This window comes from Tachypleus tridentatus, chromosome 1 (assembly GCF_004210375.1).
Source record: "Tachypleus tridentatus isolate NWPU-2018 chromosome 1, ASM421037v1, whole genome shotgun sequence".
Taxonomy (NCBI): domain Eukaryota; kingdom Metazoa; phylum Arthropoda; class Merostomata; order Xiphosura; family Limulidae; genus Tachypleus; species Tachypleus tridentatus.
Genome location: NC_134825.1, coordinates 153,549,603 through 153,570,150, shown reverse-complemented (window position 1 = coordinate 153,570,150; position 20,548 = coordinate 153,549,603). Strand labels below are relative to the sequence as shown.

Below are 20,548 nucleotides of genomic sequence, written 5' to 3'. Positions count from 1 at the left end.
GTACCCAGAGTAACAAGTTAAAGAATTCTTTGCGACGTAGCAGTTAGGAACAGATAGTATTAACTTTCTGTGATAGCACTGAAACATATCCTTATTCAAATATATTCAGGTAGAAATTTTCAGCATTTTCATCCAAGTGTTTTTAATGTCCTCATAAACAAGATGAAGTCACGTTTTTAGAAGTCACTAGTTATAATTAGTCGTCACTTGGCATACTGTGTCCAGTTATGGTTTCCTTATTTAAGAAAGGATTGTGATTTATTGGAACGGGTTCAGAGAAGAGCTAATACAATGAGTCTAAAAATAAATTTTGGATTGGTTTGAATTTTTTGCAAAGTTGCACAAGAGCTATCTGCATTAACACTTCCTAACTTAACAGTGATAGACTAAAAGGAAAACGACTACTCAAGACCCTCAACACACCACCCACTACAAGTCTCGAGCTACTCTTTTACCAACAAATAATAGGATTGATCGTCACATAATAATGCTTCTCACGGCTGAAAAAGCGAGCAAGTTTGTCTTAATGAAAAGAAAAGTAAGTCTTGGTGATATTATTGAAGTTTATCCAAGAGTTTGATAAAATTAGGACATGATTTCTTTGTGTTGCATTTTGAAGATAACAGGATAAGAGAGCGCAAGTTCAAGACTTGGGAAAGAAACGCTAGGTTCCAGTTAAAACAGTTTTATTTTTATAGCATGTGATTAACGATTAGAATTGATTGATGTCGGTAGCAATGGAAGCCAGTACCTAACATAGTCTAAAATTGGGACGAATAATTTCTTTAAAAAAATAAATAAATAGAAAGCTTAAACATCTTTCTCCTTTACCTAATGTTGGACGTTCAAGGACAACCACAAACGATTTAATGATCACTTGTTACCTTTAGATCATGCTGTGTCATGTTATTCTCGAACGAGACAGGTTACACACCGCAGGGGTTACTCTACATGTATTCTTGCCTGTTTGGACTAAGGTGTTTTGATTGGTTCGTGAGCTGTATCCAAAACTGGAGTGATACAATGAACTGAAAGGTCGTTAGAGCAGAGAAATTAATCATTGAATTAAAAATGAGTATGATAACTGGCGTGAGATATTTAGGCTCGTGAGACTTGATAAAAGTGGGAGATTTACTTAACCAAAGGTATGATATAAGATAAGCCTTTTATACTTAGTATCTTTAGTCCGCGTCTACATCAACCGAACGAACCGTTACAAAATAAGGTGGTTGATACAGGGTGGCTCGTAAGTCCCTACCCATCCATATATCTTATGTATCCAATGTATCTGTGTGCTGTCCCTCATTCTCCCTACATAATATTATGCGATGCCATGTTCTGTGAGACATTTTCCTGAACATAGCAGGGGTTATTGTTCCAAATGCTGCGGTAACAGCTGCCTTCAACTCATACATGCGTAATTGAATTTAACATAATAACATATGGATGGGTAGGGACTAACGAGTCACCTTGTACAGTTATCAATTTGTTTGTTTGTTTTTTGTTTTTTTGAATTTCGCACAAAGCTGCTCGAGGGCTATCTGTGCTAGCCGTCCCTAATGTAGCAGTGTAAGACTAGAGGGAAGGCAGCTAGTCATCACCATCCACCACCAACTCTTGGGCTACTCTTTTACCAACGAATAGTGGGATTGATCGTCACATTAACACCCCACGGCTGAAAGGACAACATGTTTAGTGCGACCGGGTTATCAGAGTAAAGAATTCCTCGTATGTAAATGAGTATTTTCAATAAAGATGTTTATATATACGTTTTACTTTAAGCAGTGTGTTACATTTATTTCGCTAGTCTGAGAATGATTTATTCTCTGCAACGTTTTTCTGTTCGACCCTTCCTTTATTTCCTGAATCCATTTTGACGGTGTATCTGAATATCATTGTGTTATAAATCATCTTTGTTTTTTTTTTTTTGGGGAAAGAGGAAGTTCCGTATGTACATAGATTACTGTATTCATGCTTACTTTTCTAATAAAAAATACACTGTATTTTGTAACTTCTAACTAAAGGAAAGCACCATATAGATTTTTTTTCAATTAATTAAAGCGTAAAATCAAATCATATGGTAACTTAAAACAAAAATTTATTTTGAGAAACAATATTACACGTTATAACAGAGAAAAAAAATTAGTAGTAATATTAGATATGCAAGAATACATAAAGATTGTCAGAATAACTGATATTTATGAAACCAAGGTCAGTTTCTATGACATCTGTTTCTAACACCTACATAGGATGAAGCAAGGATTTAAATAATAAAGACAAAACCAGCAGTTCCAATGAAGAATGTTCTGTTTACTAATGCACTTAAGAATACAGATGTTTTATTTTTACCAGAGAACGCTGAATAATTGATAAAGACTGTCTTGATGCCTCTCTAAATAAAAACCTTTTTAGTTTTTAAATGTTTAGTTAGGACCCTACTAAATAGAATAATTAATTGAAAGTAAAATAAAAGCAAATTTTATAATAAACAGTTAGTTATTTTAACAATAACAACATTTCGACCCACACTATCGAGTCGACATCACTTTTGAAATAACAAGGTGCTTTTTTTTCAACTAATACTTTAGTGTATATTTTGGAAAATAATCATTAGTTTTTATCTCTCTGTCACTTAAAATCCGAGTGGTATATTAACTATTTTATGTGTAGTTTAAATGTTATTTGGGTTAAGTTTTTAATGAGATAGTTTATAAATAAATCAATATTTTGATTGTGTTATTCAGTTTACTTCAAGTGTTATCTACTTTTTTTCGACTGTTTTCTTAACTCGTGTTTTCAAATATCGTTAGTTAGTATAATCAGTACTAAATTCTTTCAGACACCTCGCTTTCTTCTTCTTTGTTGATATTTGAGTATATAGACCCGAGAGGGTCGGGCTCTTTTTACTCCTTCCTTCCTCGTTTGCTCTGATAGGTACTTCAGATAAATGGTTTGGTTTGTTTTGAATTTTGCGCAAAGCTACAAGAGGGCTATCTGCGCTACCCGTCCCTAATTTAGCAGTGTAAGATTAGAGGGAAGGCAGCTAATCATCACCATCCAACTCTGGGGCTACTCGTTTACCAACGAATAATGGGATTGATCGTCAAATTATAACGCCCCACAGCTGAAAGGGCGAGCATGTTTGGTGTGACAGGAATTTGAACCCTCGACTCTCGTATTAAACATTCCAGCCAATACTATTAAAGAAAGTAATTCCAGATAAAGGATATTGTGTAGTTTATTCACGGAACATAAAAACACTGGCATTCAGCCCTCCATAGGGTTAAATGTGTACCTCAAAAGACATCCACACTCATGAAGATAACCAGTCACCAACGTTTCGAGCTATCAACACTCCTTCTAAACCACCAGTCCCAGCTGTTCAGCGTCGTGGCTGTAATTTGTAGAGACAGACAATCATATCTTTATGCTGGTCAGATTATTACATATCATGTGATAGCTGTATAATTTGGAAACTACACCACAACGATACAGCAGCCCGTAAATAACCTCCATGTTTACTCGACATAGTAACTAAACGTTTATTTAACTCTTTATTACATTGGCCATTTGTTATGAAAAATGCTGAGATTTTATAAGCTTTTATTTGCGCTATTTCGTTTAATATTTTTCCATACGAAGGCCTAGCAAATACTTTATTATTTTTTAAAATTAATGATCAACTTGATGATTAATAAAGTTAAATTTTCTGCAATAGATAAAATATGGATACAATAAGCCTCAAGAATAATCCGTGATGACGAGAAAACCCACTTGTAGAGAAAAATATATATGTAAAAAACAGCTTTATGGGTAGAGAAATCTTTCTCTACCCATACAAGCTGTTTTTACATATATAAGCCTCAAGAATATTCAGTAGTTATAATAAAACCTAAAAAGGATAGTGACAACAGTTATATAGCGATAAACGTAATGTGACTAATGTAACTTAATCGATAATATAAAGTCACATTAAGTTCCTTACTACTATATAGATAGCACTAATTATTCATAATTAGCGCTTTAATACAATGATAGTTAACGCACTAAATCTATTTAATTATATTTTAAACAACCGCAAAAGGAATAAAAGTTTAGGCGCGAAAGTTTTTTCTACAGTTAGCTTTGGTGAATAAATTTCTGAGGCTCTGTGCAGAAAGCTTTGATGACTTGGTATTAGATTATCATCATATACTTGCAAGCACACCATGTGTTTTTTACCTTCTTGTTTTAGATCTTCAAAATCTTTCACTTATGCAAGTGTGTGTGTAGGTGCAATCTTCACATAATCCGTTAATTAAGAAGGTCATTAGATCGCTATTGCTGTTGTGTCATTCAACTAAGTTAGCAGCTTTTGTCTTCCCACGAGATAGATAGTTGTAAGGTTGTTCAGAGTATGTAAAGTTAAGCAGTTTTTTCCCATTGATTGTCGGATTATTTATTAAGATTATGACTTTTCTTATGTATGTATGTGTTTTATTGTAGCAAAGCCACATCGGGTCTGCTGAGGCCACCGAGGGGAATCAAACTCTGATTTTTGCGTTGTAAGTCCGTAGACCTATCGCTGTACCAGCGGGGAACCCTTTCTTATGTTTCAGTGGAAATAACAAGTCGTAAGGGCAGCGCAACTCGTTTTCAAATTTGATGGTGCCGACTTATATAAGAAACGTGATATATAATTAATACCTGAAACCGTCGATACTTGGTGAAACTCCATAACTACATAATTAAAAAAACACAAAGACAAAAGTATGCTTTCTTTGTCTTTGAGATATTTCAGTTTATTACGACCACGGTTTCGTCCGTAAGAGCGCCGTTATTGCTTCCGTGAATTCTGCAAGTAACGTGATGTTTGTTTACTTTGGTGCAAAGTTTGACTGTGTGGGTATTTGGGTATTGATGTTGTTAAATACCCAGGAGGGTCAGGTACATTTGACCTCTTCCTCCCTCCCGAACGATTATAGCGTCTGTCTTTAGGGTTTTTTTTTGTTTTTTGTTTTAAAGCTTTGGGCCAGAGTAAAAGTATAACATCATACTCAGGTCCATTTCAGGGCTCAGTCCATGCATGGACGAACAAGAAGTTTTTTTTTTTCTTCATTTAATTTTTTTCCATATATATTTTTTTTTGTATTTTCATATATATATATATTTTTTTTATTTTTTTTTTATTTTTCTCCTTTTTCTCGATTGAGAGAATGCTACTACTACTTGTAGTAACACACACACACACAAAAAGAAAGTAATAATAATTATTATTATTCAATACTTGAATAATAATTCAAAAAGAGAAAAAATAAATAAATAAATAAAATAAAAAATAATAATGATTAAAAAAGAAAATAATAATTATAAAAATAAAAAGAAACAAGGACTAAGTGTCTAGTGCATAGTGGCCAGCTTGTGTTACATTTCTTAAATATATGTTAAAAGGGGGAGAGGTATTTAGGACCATTTACATCATGTACGTGATATCTGTCGAGATCACACATTAAGTCATTTTTTATGCCAATTCTTATTGAAATATTTTAGAGAATTATGCAAGAGTCTTTCAGCTATTGTATCTATGTTTGCATACTTGTGCATGAATGTGGTTGAGGTGCTACGTGGTACTTTATATGCTGAAGTTAGTACAGAATTTTGTATACGTTGAAGTTTCTGTACATGCTTTGGTGCAAAATTTGAACCGTTTGTTTGTTTTTGAATTTATTGTCATATATTTAAAGTAGGTCATGTCTTAACTGCAGAAACAACAGACATAAATATTGTTGTTGTTTTTTTATATTTTGTGCAAAGCTACATGAGGGCTATATACGCTATCCATCCCTAATTTAGCAGTGTAAGACTAGAGGAAAGGCAGCTAGTTATCATAACCCACCGCCAACTCTTAGACTATTCTTTTACCAACGAATAGTGGAATTGACCGGCACATAATAATGTCTCCGCGTCTGAAAGGGCGAGCATGTTTGGTGTGACGGGGATTTGAACCGGTGATCCTCAGATTACGGGTCGAACGCCTTAATCCACTTGGTCATGCCGGGCCTAATTTCAATCCAGTACGTACGTAATAAATTTAGAGAGATTTCTCAAGCAAGGGCGACTGTGCGTTCTGACGAGTAAATACGCATACATTATATTTGTGAAGCTAATGAAACTTGTTTATTGTGTGATTTTATTCAGCTTTTCTTTATTTCTTGCAAATTCAGATGTTATAGAATTGCCCCGTGATAAATATCATGACGAATCTCTTGTTATTCTGTCAACCTACCTTGTCACCCTTGGATTTGGGGAGAGCCAGATTTAACTGAGTATATCACAACAGCTATGCAGTGGTAGTTCTTTATGTAGCTTTGTACGAAAATTAGAAAATAAATAAATTTTGAATGTGATATAGTTCAAGGTTTAAATAATCCATTGGTCATTACTTCATTGAGAAAGTGACCGCTTCGTGGCGCTGATGATTAATCGTAGTTGAAGAATCTGAAAGTGAGTTCCATCTGTTGACCGTGATTTATAAATCGATCGCAAATCTATTTGATCTGAAAGGCAGGTATATACGTTTAATACTATAGATACAAATATGCACATGTAAAATTATCAAATAAGATGTATATCACGTTTATAAACATATGTTTATCAAATAAAAATTACATTTTGAATTGAAAAATTGAAAATAAATGTTACACAACGATGCTAAACTGCTCATAAAAAATATCATACAGACAGATGGCGCTGTTTTCTTAGCCACGTGTTTAAACATTCCTGAATAAATATTTAGTTTAGCGGTAAGTAGCGTCAACGTCTTTGCTTGTCATTTGTGTTTCAGAGATACAGCTAGCAGCACGTATATTTAACAAGTATGTATTAGTGCAATTTCTTTCGGTTTTTTCTCAGCGTGTCTGATTTTAAAATAATATCGGTTCCTAATTCCTGCCTTGAGAAAGTAAAAGTTGTATTTTATGTAACCTTTTAACTATTTTAAGTGAAAACCGGTGACTTATAATCTAAAATTTCATATCGTGTTAGTTTCAACCTTTATGTATTCACAGTGACACTAGGCATATTACTATATATGCCTGTAAAGTGCTGTGTAATGTAGACTTTGAGCACTTTTAAGTGTGTAACTGTTGTAAGAATATATATATATTGCGTGTGTTATTAAAACTGAGGGTGATTATTTCACGAAGTAGGTGATCAATGCTATTCATGTAGTATTTGAATATTGTTATTACTAATACGAAATATAGTTGCACAGGGTCTCCCAAAGTGTTCTCTTTCAAGAATAAATAAAACCAAAATTAAGAGTAACAAATGTTTTTATTTCTTGCTTTTAAAGTTCATGTGTCTTACTGTGTTGTAGCATACAGAGTGCATAATTCACGTGATTTATTGTATGCTTACGTTGTACTTTGCAACATTAAGCGTGCCTTATGTAACATCGTTTTAGTGTTCTGACTGACAGCACACTGCTGGGTAATAGTGCAAATACTGTTAATACTAATTGTAGCATTAATATGTAAGAATAGTAGTTCGGATTACTTTAAGATTATAATAATTTAGGGAAAGCTAAACATAAAAATGAATCTTATTTGAATGTTACGTAATAAATAGTGAGTAATTCGGGGTAATAACTTCAGAAGCAGAGAGGGTAACTTGTTAGAAGCTTAAGGGCTAGATGTTTTTTGGTGTGTTTTTCAGTATGATTCTTTAATGCAAAATAGTCAAGTACAAAACTCGGATATCGGGAAATTTTGTAAAATTTATTAATTTATATTTTCATGATGAATGTGCTCCATGTTCGTCAAAGAAAAAAAGTGAAAATTCATATTTTTTTAAAATTACTATATTTTAATCTCCATTGTAACAGTATGTTATATAAAACAAAATTACAATTTCTATTAGCTTGTCACTCCTCTCATTTTTAAGTTGTTTTGTAAAATGTTTTAATATATAATCTATTTGAAAAATATTTAATTGAATAATAATTTGTAAGAAAGCTGACTCTAAAAATAGAGAGGTTGACTTAAATGATACAAAATTGTAAATGGAGGATTGAGAAATTCACATAAATTTCATTAAATCTGCTTGAAATATTTGTGGTAATTAAAATCTTGCATTATAGTCAAAAGGTAATAAAGTATAGAACAGTGCCAAAGGAAATAAAGATCAGAGCAATGTCCTTTCCTTACCGTTTTCTAGTATTTGATGTTCACTTATGTGATGGTTAGTGATCCAACATAAACCTTCAAGAGTACATCAAAACATTTCCCATGATGCCTTAATCTTTTATTCTCAGTCTTCTGTCCAGCCATTTACAGAATATTTTTAGCAGATTCCTGCGGCTGTGATACAATAAGGGTAATATTTAATGAGATGTCATTTATGGTTTGACAGTAGTCCTTGTGGTTTGACTTGCATCATGTTTGTGAAGTGTAATTTGTTTCATAAATTCTTTTGTTTTTTATCTAATAACATATCAAAAATTAGGGTAAGGATTAGCTAAAACTATTATGTATTTTATCTTCATGTATTATTCATTTCTAAAGTTAACCTGCTCATTTATTCAGAATTGGCAAACAAGTTCTTTCAAAGGGCTACCAGTAATTAAAAGTAAGAACTTCTGAGTGAAAGTATAGTGTATGATAAATGTAATAATGTTGTTTTATATAATTTATTTGTTTCTCTCCATTTATGATGTGTAAAACTAGCCTTAGAACTGTTTTGTATGTATTAATTAAGAAAGGTTATCAATTAAAGTGTCATTTTCTGTGTACTTCTTTTTGAAAAGTCTGATAACATTAACTTACCAACTTTTCTCTTGAAACAGGCAGTTTTCTCTAATTCAAGATGGTCAACTTGGGTGATACTTTTCCAAATTTTACTGCTGACACCACCATTGGTACCATCGACTTTTATGACTGGATTGGTGATTCGTATGTATTTTGAAACTTTTTATGCATAGAAGTTGTAGAAAACATTAAGTATGCAAGTTTCCTTATTAAGCATTATGTTCAAGTAACATGCCAGAAGAGTACTGTTTTCATAGTATAACTTTTATTCTTTGTTAATTATTTAAATGCATATATTAGGAATTGGCATACTTTCAGTACTTAAAGTGAAATACAGAATTCACTAATTCATATATTTTTAAACTTTTGTATATAAAATATACAAGAGCTTTGTACACTAAGGATGCCTATCCAAGTAAAGTGTAAATTGAATAAAAAGGTAAAAGATAAACCTATATAAATTACTGAAATATTGATGAATAAAAAAAGCTTTATACATTTTTCTTCCACACAATTTAGCACTTTTCAAGTTGTAACTAGATATTTTTTTTCTTTTAAAATATTTAAATATGTAATTAATTATCATTTGGTTAAAGTCTTATCAGACTTGACTCTCCATCTGTACATCAATTTTTAGTACAGATGTTATTTTACCTAAAATACATGTTATATGAAAATATGTCCTCCTTTATCTTTTACACTAAATATTTTTCTTTCCTCTTCTAGAATTAAATATTAAGTAGAGAAATTTTGTTTTGTAAACAGATTTTGTATTTGTTTTACGAAACATGCTGATCTCATTTTACATTAAAGTTGAGTTGTGCAGTTAACCTTACATGAATCTACATTGTTTGGTGTCAGTGTGTCAATTTCACTACAGTTTAGAAAAACTACATGCTTTAGTACACCAGGTTTTACTGTAGGATTCACATACTGGTTAATACCACTTCTTTTTTATTCTGTTTAAAAAAACTGTCATTTATTTTTGTTTTTCCACACACGTGTACTTTCTATGCAAATTAACTAGTTTAACATCTTATAATAACCAGTTTCCAGAGCAAGTCCAGTAGTTTTTGTTTTATCCTAATGATGACAAGATTGTGATATTGCTACTGCTGAATGAATCTCTGTAGACGAGTTGAAGTTTCTTTTTTGTCTGCTTTTCACAGAACTAGTTTACTGTGTTTATTAGTCAAACTTTGGTCATTTCATATGTTCCAAAATGGTAACATTTGCTGTATACATAACTTTAAAAGAAAATACTACTCTCCTATGTTTCAGATCTGAAACTTGTAGTTTAGAAGTATTTTTCTAGCAGTCTTTATCAAACTATTTGATGGATCATAGTTTGACAAACTTAGTTTTTACATACTGCCTGCTATTGAGTGAACTTTATTTTACAAATATAGTCTTAACACTATATCTTGCTTTTATTTATAAGAAAATGTTGTATAATGCCCATAAATCGTGGATGAATTTCTTAATTTCTTTTGTAAGCTAGTTTCAAAGAACAATATTTGACAATTATAACCTTTCATCAACTATGTATATACCATAAATGGGTGTTATTTTATGACAAGGACCATCTTAAATTATTTATAAAATTACTTTTAAGAATTTTTACAATAATTGATTGTGACATTTTACTTCCACTGTTTCAAAGATTTAATCTTTAGCAAAATGAAAGAAGTATTCCAAATATGAAGTAGATGTGATAGTAATGGATAACTATCATAAGTTTGCAATCCTATAATTGTACATATATATTTGTTTATTAGTATTTATATTAGATTTAAAGCTTGTGTATATTGCAAAACATTAACATCAGTCTTGTTTACCACAATTATTTTATTTTAGTAATTTATTACATAAATATTTCAGTCTTTTATTTACCAAATCTTCTTAACCGTAAGATTTGCTGGAGTTCATGTGAGTGACTCAACTTCTGAAATAGTCTTTGTATTTCTTAAGAATATTGTAGGTTATATAACTGGTTAAGATTGAATAAACTTTATTTTGATGCCAGTCAAGGATCCACTGTGGAGTTTATTTGAATAAGACTTTTAGATGAAGGTTATTTAATTGTTTGTCAATATTGTTTTTTGGACATTTTCTTTCTTTTTGAGTTTGTGCAGTGTTTTGGTGGTAGACAAGAACAATGGCTATTGTGTAGCTATTTATTTAGGACAATTTTTAATAAAAACATTTGAAACTTTATTTCAAATGTATTTTTTACTCCTATTTATTCAAACTCTTTATTTGCCCTCATAATAGTTAGGATTTCTTTTTAGAAATAGTAGATGTATGGTTTTGTAATCAAAAATATTTATATAGTTAGTATCAGGTTTATTTATTTTTACTTGGCAAAGTTTCCTGTTACAATTATAAGTTCTGCTGGGTTCTAGTTAATCTGGTGCTCGTAGAAACTTCATAACAGACAGTGGATTTCTCTGTGGTAATCAGGATTGTTCCAGTTTCCAGACTTAAGATTTGTTAGAATTCTGTATAATAGTTAGAGCTAATTCATAGTAACTAATTGTTTCAGCATTAGTGAAGGTGAGGCCTGTTTGTTAACGTTTATTTATTCTAGTGGTAATGTAAATGTTTTACTGGGAGTTGTTATATCCATTGGTTGTGGTCAGGATTTTTTTTAGGGTATTATATCAAGGGATTAATATTTTCTGATCAGGTTCCTTCATTTCATTGCATCAGATCATTGTTTGATGCTTTGTATCAGTTGTGGTAATAAGGATTGTTTGCTGTAATCTTAATTTTTGTTAGGGACCACAGCTTCTTTTTTTAATTTCTGTTAAATACTTTCTCTGTAGTTCTAGAATTGCTTACTGAAGATTATTTAAATATTAAGTATTTATTTTAACTGGAATGATTTAATTTTGGTTTGAATAACTTTATTTGTGACCAATTTTTATAGTGAAGATTGATCTTCCAGTTTGTGATGGTAAAGACTTTCTGTTGGAGTTATCTGATCTTTTAAATGATTAGCATTTTCTCTTGGAGGATGTATTTCATTGACACTTATCAGTACTATATGGTAACATGTGATCTCAGACTTATCTTTGTTTTCTCTGGTGGTTTTTGAGAACTATTTTTTATGATCATCTGATAAACTGATTTTTTACTGTCTTAATGAAAATTTATTTTTAGATGGGCTATTTTGTTCTCCCATCCTGCTGACTATACTCCAGTCTGTACATCAGAGCTAGGGAAGTCAGCCACATTGAATCCTGAATTCACCAAACGTGGAGTCAAGTTAATTGCTCTCTCCTGTGATAGCGTAGATTCACACAAGGGATGGATTTCGGTATGTCAGTAGGCAATCAAGAATCATTATCATTTCTTTTTATGAATAAAAATTAGTATGATATAGTTTTTCATCTATTTATATTTTTATCAACTACTTCCAACAAGCTAACTTTTTATTTTTTAATGTTTGCACCTCTTTTAACTCTTTAAGCTCGTAATTGTTGCACAGTCAGTTGGAATTATTTTTGATTTTGGGTTTAGATTCAGTTGGGTTGAGAGTTTGTTCTACTTGTTTTGGTGAAATAAAATGGGTAATTTAATATTTTAAAGTTATATATAGAAAATCTCAATTTTGATTATAATCTAATCTGAGTGTCATCATAAAGCATTTTTTATTTAATACCATAATGAAACATTTAACTTCTTAATTACCTGGATATTTAAATTTTGAGAGAAGTGAACAAAATATAATTTTCTGTTTTTAATCAAGTCTTATTTTTCATATAATATTTTACTGTGTATGCTTGGTTTTATCTTAGGTTGTATGTTATATTGTATTCATTTATTTGAAACCAAAGAAATGTCAATAAATAAGTTCCCAAGATCATAACAAAATCTTATTTTATCTTGTAACATTTGTTCACTGGAGAGGCGTAAATACTTTTACATACTTCATAGGTGCCCAACAGATTAAAAGATACATTTTGATTCACAATGCTTCCCAGAAGCAAGTGGTTGGAAGTCAAATTTAATTGTTCTTTGAAACTTTTAATCTAGTAAAATACACTAACTCAGAGAAAAATTTACTGTCATCAATATGTGAATATTTAATTTGCTAAAGACTTAGATTAAGAAATTGTCTTTTGTCTGAAAAAATACAAGTAAATTTAAATGGTAAAATTAATAAATATAAATAGATAAGAAAAGAAGCACAAAATTAAATGTACAAGATATTAATTACAGGTTTACTCTTTGATATGAAAGTTAATGAAGCAGTTTGTACTAACTTAACATCCAGAGATCATATATAATAATTAACATATATTTGTAAGGAACTTTGTTTTAGTATTAAATAAAAACTAAAATAAGATTGGTATTTTCAGTCATGCCTTTAATGTTTTGTAAAAGGTTGACACAAGATATTTGTTACCGTGTTAAATTACAAACTTGTTACTTTTAATATATCATTATGTGTAGTTATAATTAATTTAAAATTTTTCACTTTTTTTCATGTGTTGTACATCTAAAATCCTTTGTCCCTTGTGTAAGTCAACCATTTAAGAACAGATTACCTTCAAGTGAATTGAGGATAAGGAATCTTTTTCATTTGTATATTGAACTTGCATATATCAGAACATAAGTATCTACATCTAAATTATAACAATTATAGTGAATCTTTCAAAAATTCATCCTATGTTTAGAAATACTTGTGTGTATTCCCAAAATTAATTTTGAGCTTTGTAACTGTTTATCAAGTGGAAAGAATTTTTCATTACCAATTCCTTTTGTGTATTTTCACTCAATCACAGGACATAAAATCGTACTGTAAATTTGGACCAGGATTTCCATATCCAATAATTTCTGATGAGAAACGTGAACTAGCTGTAAAGTTGGGAATGTTGGATCCTCTGGAAAAGGACAGCCAGGGGCTTCCATTGACATGCAGAGCAGTAAGCTATTTTAAACTTGTAAATTGGATGTTTTTTCAGATGGATGTTTTTATTTCTTCTTAAACTGATTAATAATAGAAAAAAATATACTGCATTTATAATAGGTTATAAAGTCTGTAATCAGTTGGAAATATCTTTAACTGAGAAATAATCTTTTCAAAATAACTAAGTCTTATTACAGAATACACAGTAAAAATATGAACATTAATCTACAATGAAAGTTACAGCTCTTTTTATAAATTGACTATTACAAGAATTACGATCAAAAACCTATTAATTTTATCTGAACTTCAAAGCAAGAGACCCTGTTCCTCATATTGTAAACCTGATGGAGGATATTGCTGTTATTACTTAACTTTTTTTGTTCACTAAACTGAAGTATATATGGACAACATTTTTCACACATTATTTATAAATAAAAGTGTGTGTGTGTGTGTAAATATCCGAGATTTATTTTAAAGCAATATCAAAAATTTAAAGGCACTGTGGTTTTGTAAACAAAATCAAATCAGACTATAATTTTTGCTGTGTATATAGTAGTGGTTTAATAAATATATATTATATATATATAGGGTGAACATTAGAGGTTGACCTAAACCTGATTTTACTTGCAGTTCTTAGGACTTGGATCAAATTGGAAGTTTTAAAGTTATGCTAGATGACTAAAAAAATCTTGATCGGTGACATCTGACCTGCAGATTGTAGTATATCGGCCCTTAAACTAGAGAATATTTTTTAATTTAACATGTTTATAAATCCAAAGTGTATGCATTTCTTCACCATATTGCAAGAAGTAGGTAGTAAAACATAAAACAAAGAACTACAGTAATAAATGTAATAGTATTAAACTGCTGATCACGAAAAACAAACTGGGAACTATTGAATACATACAATTGGTTTTTGTTCATTCCATGTACTGTACAACTTTGAATACATTCCAACTGTGTGAAACTTGTATGGGTTTGAATTGTCCACAGCAGTGTATCTCTGTCATAGTACGAAACTTGTGTTCACCTACATTAGTAAACTACCAACTGATGGCTCTATGGAAATCTTTAAGGTTCATTACACGAAAGTTCAGGATCTGATCTCTGTGATAAGCACAGTACTGATAGTCTATTGTGCAGCTTTTCACCTCTAAAAAAATAGACAACTGAATGCATAACAGCAAGTATATTATTTATCTATGCCTCTTTAAATCAGTAATTTTGTGAATCTCATCCTTTTGTGTTTCCTGCAAATAAACTATTTTGTAATGTGTAGTAAAAACATTTTACAGTAACATGTAGGCCTTGTAGAAGTAAACCTTTATGTTTTTAAGCTTATGAGATGGGTTTAAAACTGTGCAATACCACAAAATTTTCCTTGCACTTTAAACTGTGGATGCAATAAAAGAATTTCAATCCTTCAGCATGTATGGTAAATTGCTGTCATCTTACTTATTAGTATATAGCTTTAGGAACCTTGCCATAAATACAAGTACAAAAACAATGTTGTTAAGTGGATGTATAGAGGTAAAGTTTTCAGGTTCCATATTAACACTAATAATAAAAAGGTTGTGTTAAGTAAAACATCCTTTACATACACGTAACCAAGGAGTTGCTTCAAAGACTTAAGTGGTTAGGCCCATGTACATTAGGTTATTTTAATTCTTTACATTTGCAAATCCAAACTGCTCAATTGTTACTTGAAATTATTTTCAAATAGGAACTTGTTCAAATTGTTTTAAATGTTTTTAAAATCTATACAAGCTAAGGAAAATGACTGGAGAAAATTACTTTTGGGGGCATGTAAATCTGAATAACATAGGTTGAAACTTAAATAGTAGAATATGAATAAATACCTGAGCCAAGCACTTAAGTATGCAGAGAACAGAATAGGTGTATAGTGTATAAAATTGTAGAATGTATTTTTCTGTATAACATGTTCTCATTTTCCATCCATTGTTTTAATGAACAAAAATGGAAGTTTTGAAAAATTCTTGAGCACATGGAACCCTCTGATTATTCTTCCCTCAAGTTTTGCACAAGTTTAATATTATAAATGATTATTATATTAGTTCTAAATATGTATGCTACTAAATTTAATAAAATTATACAACTCCAACATCAAAATCTGCATTTATAGACTTGGTTAGTGTTACCAGGCTTGTTATATTTGATTGTGGTTGGCTTCCTAGTGGCACAACAGTAGGTCTGGTAGAAATGGGATTTATGTATCCTTGATCGGTGAAGCAAAGATAAACCCTTGTGTAACTTTAACTACACTTTTGGTACAGTTACTTCATAAAAACTAAATTAAGTTGTTTTTTCACAGTAAAATTTTATTAATTATGTTATTGTTTTAAATTTTTCTTAATTTAAGAAAGATTTTAACCCACAATTTTATAAGGCAGTTTTGAACAGTTGTTAACATTCTCTTTTGCATTCCATGTGTATGTATATATGTAATTGAAAAGTATATAGGAGGCTTAGTGCACAATTAATTTCACAAAATATTTTTTTTATTAATAAAAAAGCCACTAGAGAAGTATGAAACTTTTAGTACCCACACAACTGTAAAACCACTTAAGATTTTTCTAATGAAATTTGTAATATAACTTTATATTCATGATGTATATAAAGTGTACATTTCTAAAACTTTTCCCATACTTTATTTACTGTACTTAAGTCTTTCATAGTTAAGTATGCATACATGTATTTTTTCAATATCTCATCAATCAATTAGGTTTTACCAGTAAAAATAATTTATTTTCATAACATGACAAGCAATATTTATCCCCTGGATGGCATTTTGAATGTGTTCATACTTCCAAACTAATAATTCTTTATGCAATATACTTAAGATTGTAGAATTTTTCATGAAAGAAGTGTCAAACTTGGTGGGAAATATTTGTAACATTGAATGAAATTTCAATTTACTTATGTATTCTACAGCTGTTCATCATTGGACCCGACAAGAAGTTAAAGCTGTCAATGCTGTACCCAGCAACCACTGGACGCAGCTTTGAGTAAGTAGACTTGTATTGGCAGGATAGATAAACTAGCTTATTTGTTCATATAATTGATACTTGAAACCATCCACACTTGATGAAATTCTATGAGTACAGAACTTAGAAAAACATGACAATAACATATTTCACAAAATTATAATTTATTATGTAACTGATGCAATTACTAGTGAAACCATGGTCATTATAAGTGATATTTGTGAAATGTACAATTATTTTGTTTTGCCTTCTACAAAGAAAATGTACAGTAATTGTAAATACACATTTTTTGATGTTTTCTTTTTAAGTGTATTAGCACCCTAGCCCTAATATTACTCTTTTGAAGATAAAAAAAATAAATCTGAACTTTCTCAGAAAAACAAATTACCATTGAGACTCAAAGGTTGTACACTTTTAATAAGAACAAGCTGTTCACGTTTCCTGCTTGTGATGTTTTATTAACACTTGTTCTCTTTCAGTGAAGTTCTTCGTGTGGTAGATTCACTTCAACTGACTGAAAACAAAAAAGTAGCTACTCCTGTTGATTGGAAGGTAGGTAGAGAGACAAGTTACTTTTCCTTTAAAATAAACTGACATGTGCTCTGAAGTGTTTACTTTTGCTAGTATCTAAGGTAGCATCTACCAAACTTGTAGAAATAAAGTTGTATTTAGCTCCAGAGATGAAATTTTCTGCAAGTACAAGTTAAGGTTAAATTGTCTTCTACGATCACAATATTTTAATTTGACCATGATTTTGAAGCATTTAGAAGAAAAACAAATATATTTAAAAAATAGACTAGTCTTAATTCTTCACATATTACAGTGGCAAAATGGGGAAACTTGTCCTTCTATACTAATATTATAGAAAGCAAGCAGAAAGGAATGGGGTACTTTGGACATAACAGCCTTAAGATGGAACATTTTTTTGCAACTCAAACTGCTACAGGTCTGTTATCAGGATATGGCCACCAGGTCGCGTACAAGCTAACATATTCAGTTATAACAGTATATCTGGATTTAATACATGCTTGCACTTGACCTAGAGCAGCCTAAAAAAATCTCAGAACTTTATCCAGCACTTAAAATAAGAATGAAATCCCCAAAAATTCTTATTTTACATTTTTCAGAAATCCTTTGAACCTTAATTAAAGTAAAAGAATTTCATTGCCACCACTTGTGTTTCAAGGTTACCTAATTATGAAAATTACATGTAAACCATATCTTCATTCTACACCTTCAAGTTTATGAAAGGTTCCTGTCCCATATTATTATGGTTAAGTATACTGGTATGTTCAATGACAAAAACACTCAACTCAATCACTCACCACAGGAATATGTAATCAGTATTAAAGCTTATGGACAAAAAAGGCAGTTGTTATAAACTTTCTATATTTAGAAACTTAATGAGTGTGAAATTTATTGAAGTTTCTACTGTCTTTTTTTTTTTTTTTTTTGTACATTTCTGATTAAAAAAAAAACAAAACATTTAAGCTCTTTTTGCATACAAAATTCTCATGGAATGTATGTTTTTTATTTAAACTGTAGCAAGGAGGAGACTGTATGGTTTTGCCTTCAGTGAAAGATGAGGACATACCAACTCTTTTTCCAGCAGGAGTCAAGGTTGTTCCCATGCCCTCCGGGAAGACCTATCTCCGCACTACTCCACAACCTCAATAATGAAGTGCAAGCGGCTTAGGTTAGCATTATGTAGACTTTCATTTCTGTTCTCTGAAAGTCTCATGTAGTTAACCATATACTATCCTCTGTCATCTCATCTGAAGACTTGCCGTAACTTGTACTTAAATGAACCATTGAGTTTTTTGTGGTATAAAAAATTAATTTTCTAATAAAAGGTCCATTAATTACAAATATAATAGAAACTTATTGCTATCATACACTGTTTACTACCCACTACTGATTATTACAGAAAGCAAGTCCTATTCAAATCTACAACTAAATTTTTCCTAACATACTTGAATCATTTACAAATTTTCACTAGTTCCATATGAATTGCATCAAATGTTTTATATTTCAAACTTTTTTCCTACATGGTATTGTCAACAACATAAAAACTTAACTATAGGATATATTTGTATGGAATATTTAACATTTAGGTTTTAAAGAAATATTTCAGTAAGATTTTAATGTTTTAGATTTTACAAAATACAGGTACATGTATATAGATAAAACATGACACAGCATGGTGAGTTGAAGTTCATAAAGTTACCAAAGGCAGGTGAAACACAACAAATTCTCCACTAAATGATATGGGGGTGTGCTCTGAATTGTACCAGCTGTTTGCATTTTAGACTTAGTTGAGTAAGAAGTGTGAAACATAAGGAGATTAAGAGAGGAGTCTGATTCCTTTAATGTAATCAATATCTTTATACCCTAAAATTAGATTTGCTTTACTACTATGTATGGCAGGGGAAGACTATTTCAATGGTTTTTGTGACTTATCCATCACTATGCCCAGATCATTAGGGTAATACTGAATTTTATGGGGTGAGTTCCCTGCCAAACTTTGTAAAGATTTCATAACGAAATACATTTTTTGTTATTACTATATTAAATGTGCATATATTTCAAAGAGGGGGAATCAACAACCTGATATTAAAGTTCTAAAATGCATATCCTACTTAGAAATACATTTGAGTGCACTGCAGTATTTATTTTGACTTTTATAATACTTCACGTACCTCCCTCCTGCCTACAGAAATAACTTATATTCTTGGATTACCTAAATAATAAGCTTTTTAAAAAGTATAATTATACAATGTATTTTATCAAATATTAAATGTTTGAATACCATTCATCTGTCTTAATAACCATCTAACATATGACAAGTGAAATGGTGAACTGTTTTCTTTTTTTAAGCTTCAGGCGGAGTGGTTGCACAGTGTCCGAGGGTGAATGGCAGCATGCATGAGCTGGATTGTCAGAGCTCGACCAATAGGCATGGAGGATCACATGAGTTCACTGACACTGAGATTTGTTAAAAAAGATTTTTATACATTTTCAGTTTTTAAAATGTTTGATCTGTGTTCTAATTTTAGGTGCCATAGTTGCATTCTAATAGCACTACACCCCTGATCATACATCGTTTTTTTCATTCATGCTATTGAGGAGTTATGGTAATTCAAATCAATTACCTTACAGTTATTATAAAACAAAGGCCATTGGCAACATATTTATTCAACTTACCAATCGATCCAAATCATTCTACAACACCTGAACATCCTCAATAACAAATACCCAAGAATTGTATGCAATCAAACTTTGGTATTGATGGTATAATTAGTATTTTATAAATAAAAATAATAAATGCCCAAACATTAACCTCTGAGACACTTCATTAATATTGAAGTCTACAAACTAAACTATTGATAACCTTCTCCCATCAAACTCACTCTACAATTCCATAAAGTAATATTTCCCCAACTCTTACTGTACTGAGTTTCTTAGCACCTTATCAAAAGCACGAAAGATCTACCTACACCACGATTGCACCATTTAAATAACTCTCATAAAAAAAGTGAATAGCAGAGCAACATTTCCTTCTCTTGGAATGATGTTGGCTTTCTTTCATGATACATTTCACTAAATGATTGTCATATTTCTGTTATCAGATTAGAAACTCTAACTGGCTTAAAGTTTTCACCCATATCCTTGAGCACTTGTCTGACCTATAAAAAAATAAAACTTGCATTTTTAATTTTTGACCTTCTTCAGGACCCTACAGATAAACCTTGTATGCTCTGATACTTTACTTTTCCATTTTTATACCTACCATTAAAATACAAATTAGGGTCAGTATTTTCCATAAAATGCCCACAGTC

General features: G+C 30.9%; 1 protein-coding gene across 5 annotated transcripts; it reads left to right on the top strand.

The window, feature by feature from the left end:
- The first annotated feature begins 1,021 nt into the window (after positions 1 to 1,021).
- Prx6a (Peroxiredoxin 6a) lies at positions 1,022 to 18,578 on the top strand. 5 transcript variants are annotated; one of them, XM_076459034.1, is made up of 7 exons: positions 1,022 to 1,145; positions 8,825 to 8,930; positions 11,952 to 12,108; positions 13,580 to 13,720; positions 16,657 to 16,730; positions 17,189 to 17,261; positions 18,255 to 18,578. In XM_076459034.1, the coding sequence occupies exons 2-7, from the start codon at positions 8,845 to 8,847 to the stop codon at positions 18,384 to 18,386; spliced, it is 663 nt and encodes a 220-aa protein (XP_076315149.1). In that variant the 5' UTR covers positions 1,022 to 1,145; positions 8,825 to 8,844; the 3' UTR covers positions 18,387 to 18,578. The 5 variants fall into 5 exon arrangements, with proteins under 5 accessions (XP_076315149.1, XP_076315174.1, XP_076315147.1 ...); XM_076459059.1 differs by lacking the exon at positions 1,022 to 1,145 and adding an exon at positions 6,466 to 6,547 and having other exon boundaries at positions 8,829 to 8,930; XM_076459032.1 differs by lacking the exon at positions 1,022 to 1,145 and adding an exon at positions 6,723 to 6,854.
- The last annotated feature ends 1,970 nt before the right edge of the window (positions 18,579 to 20,548 follow it).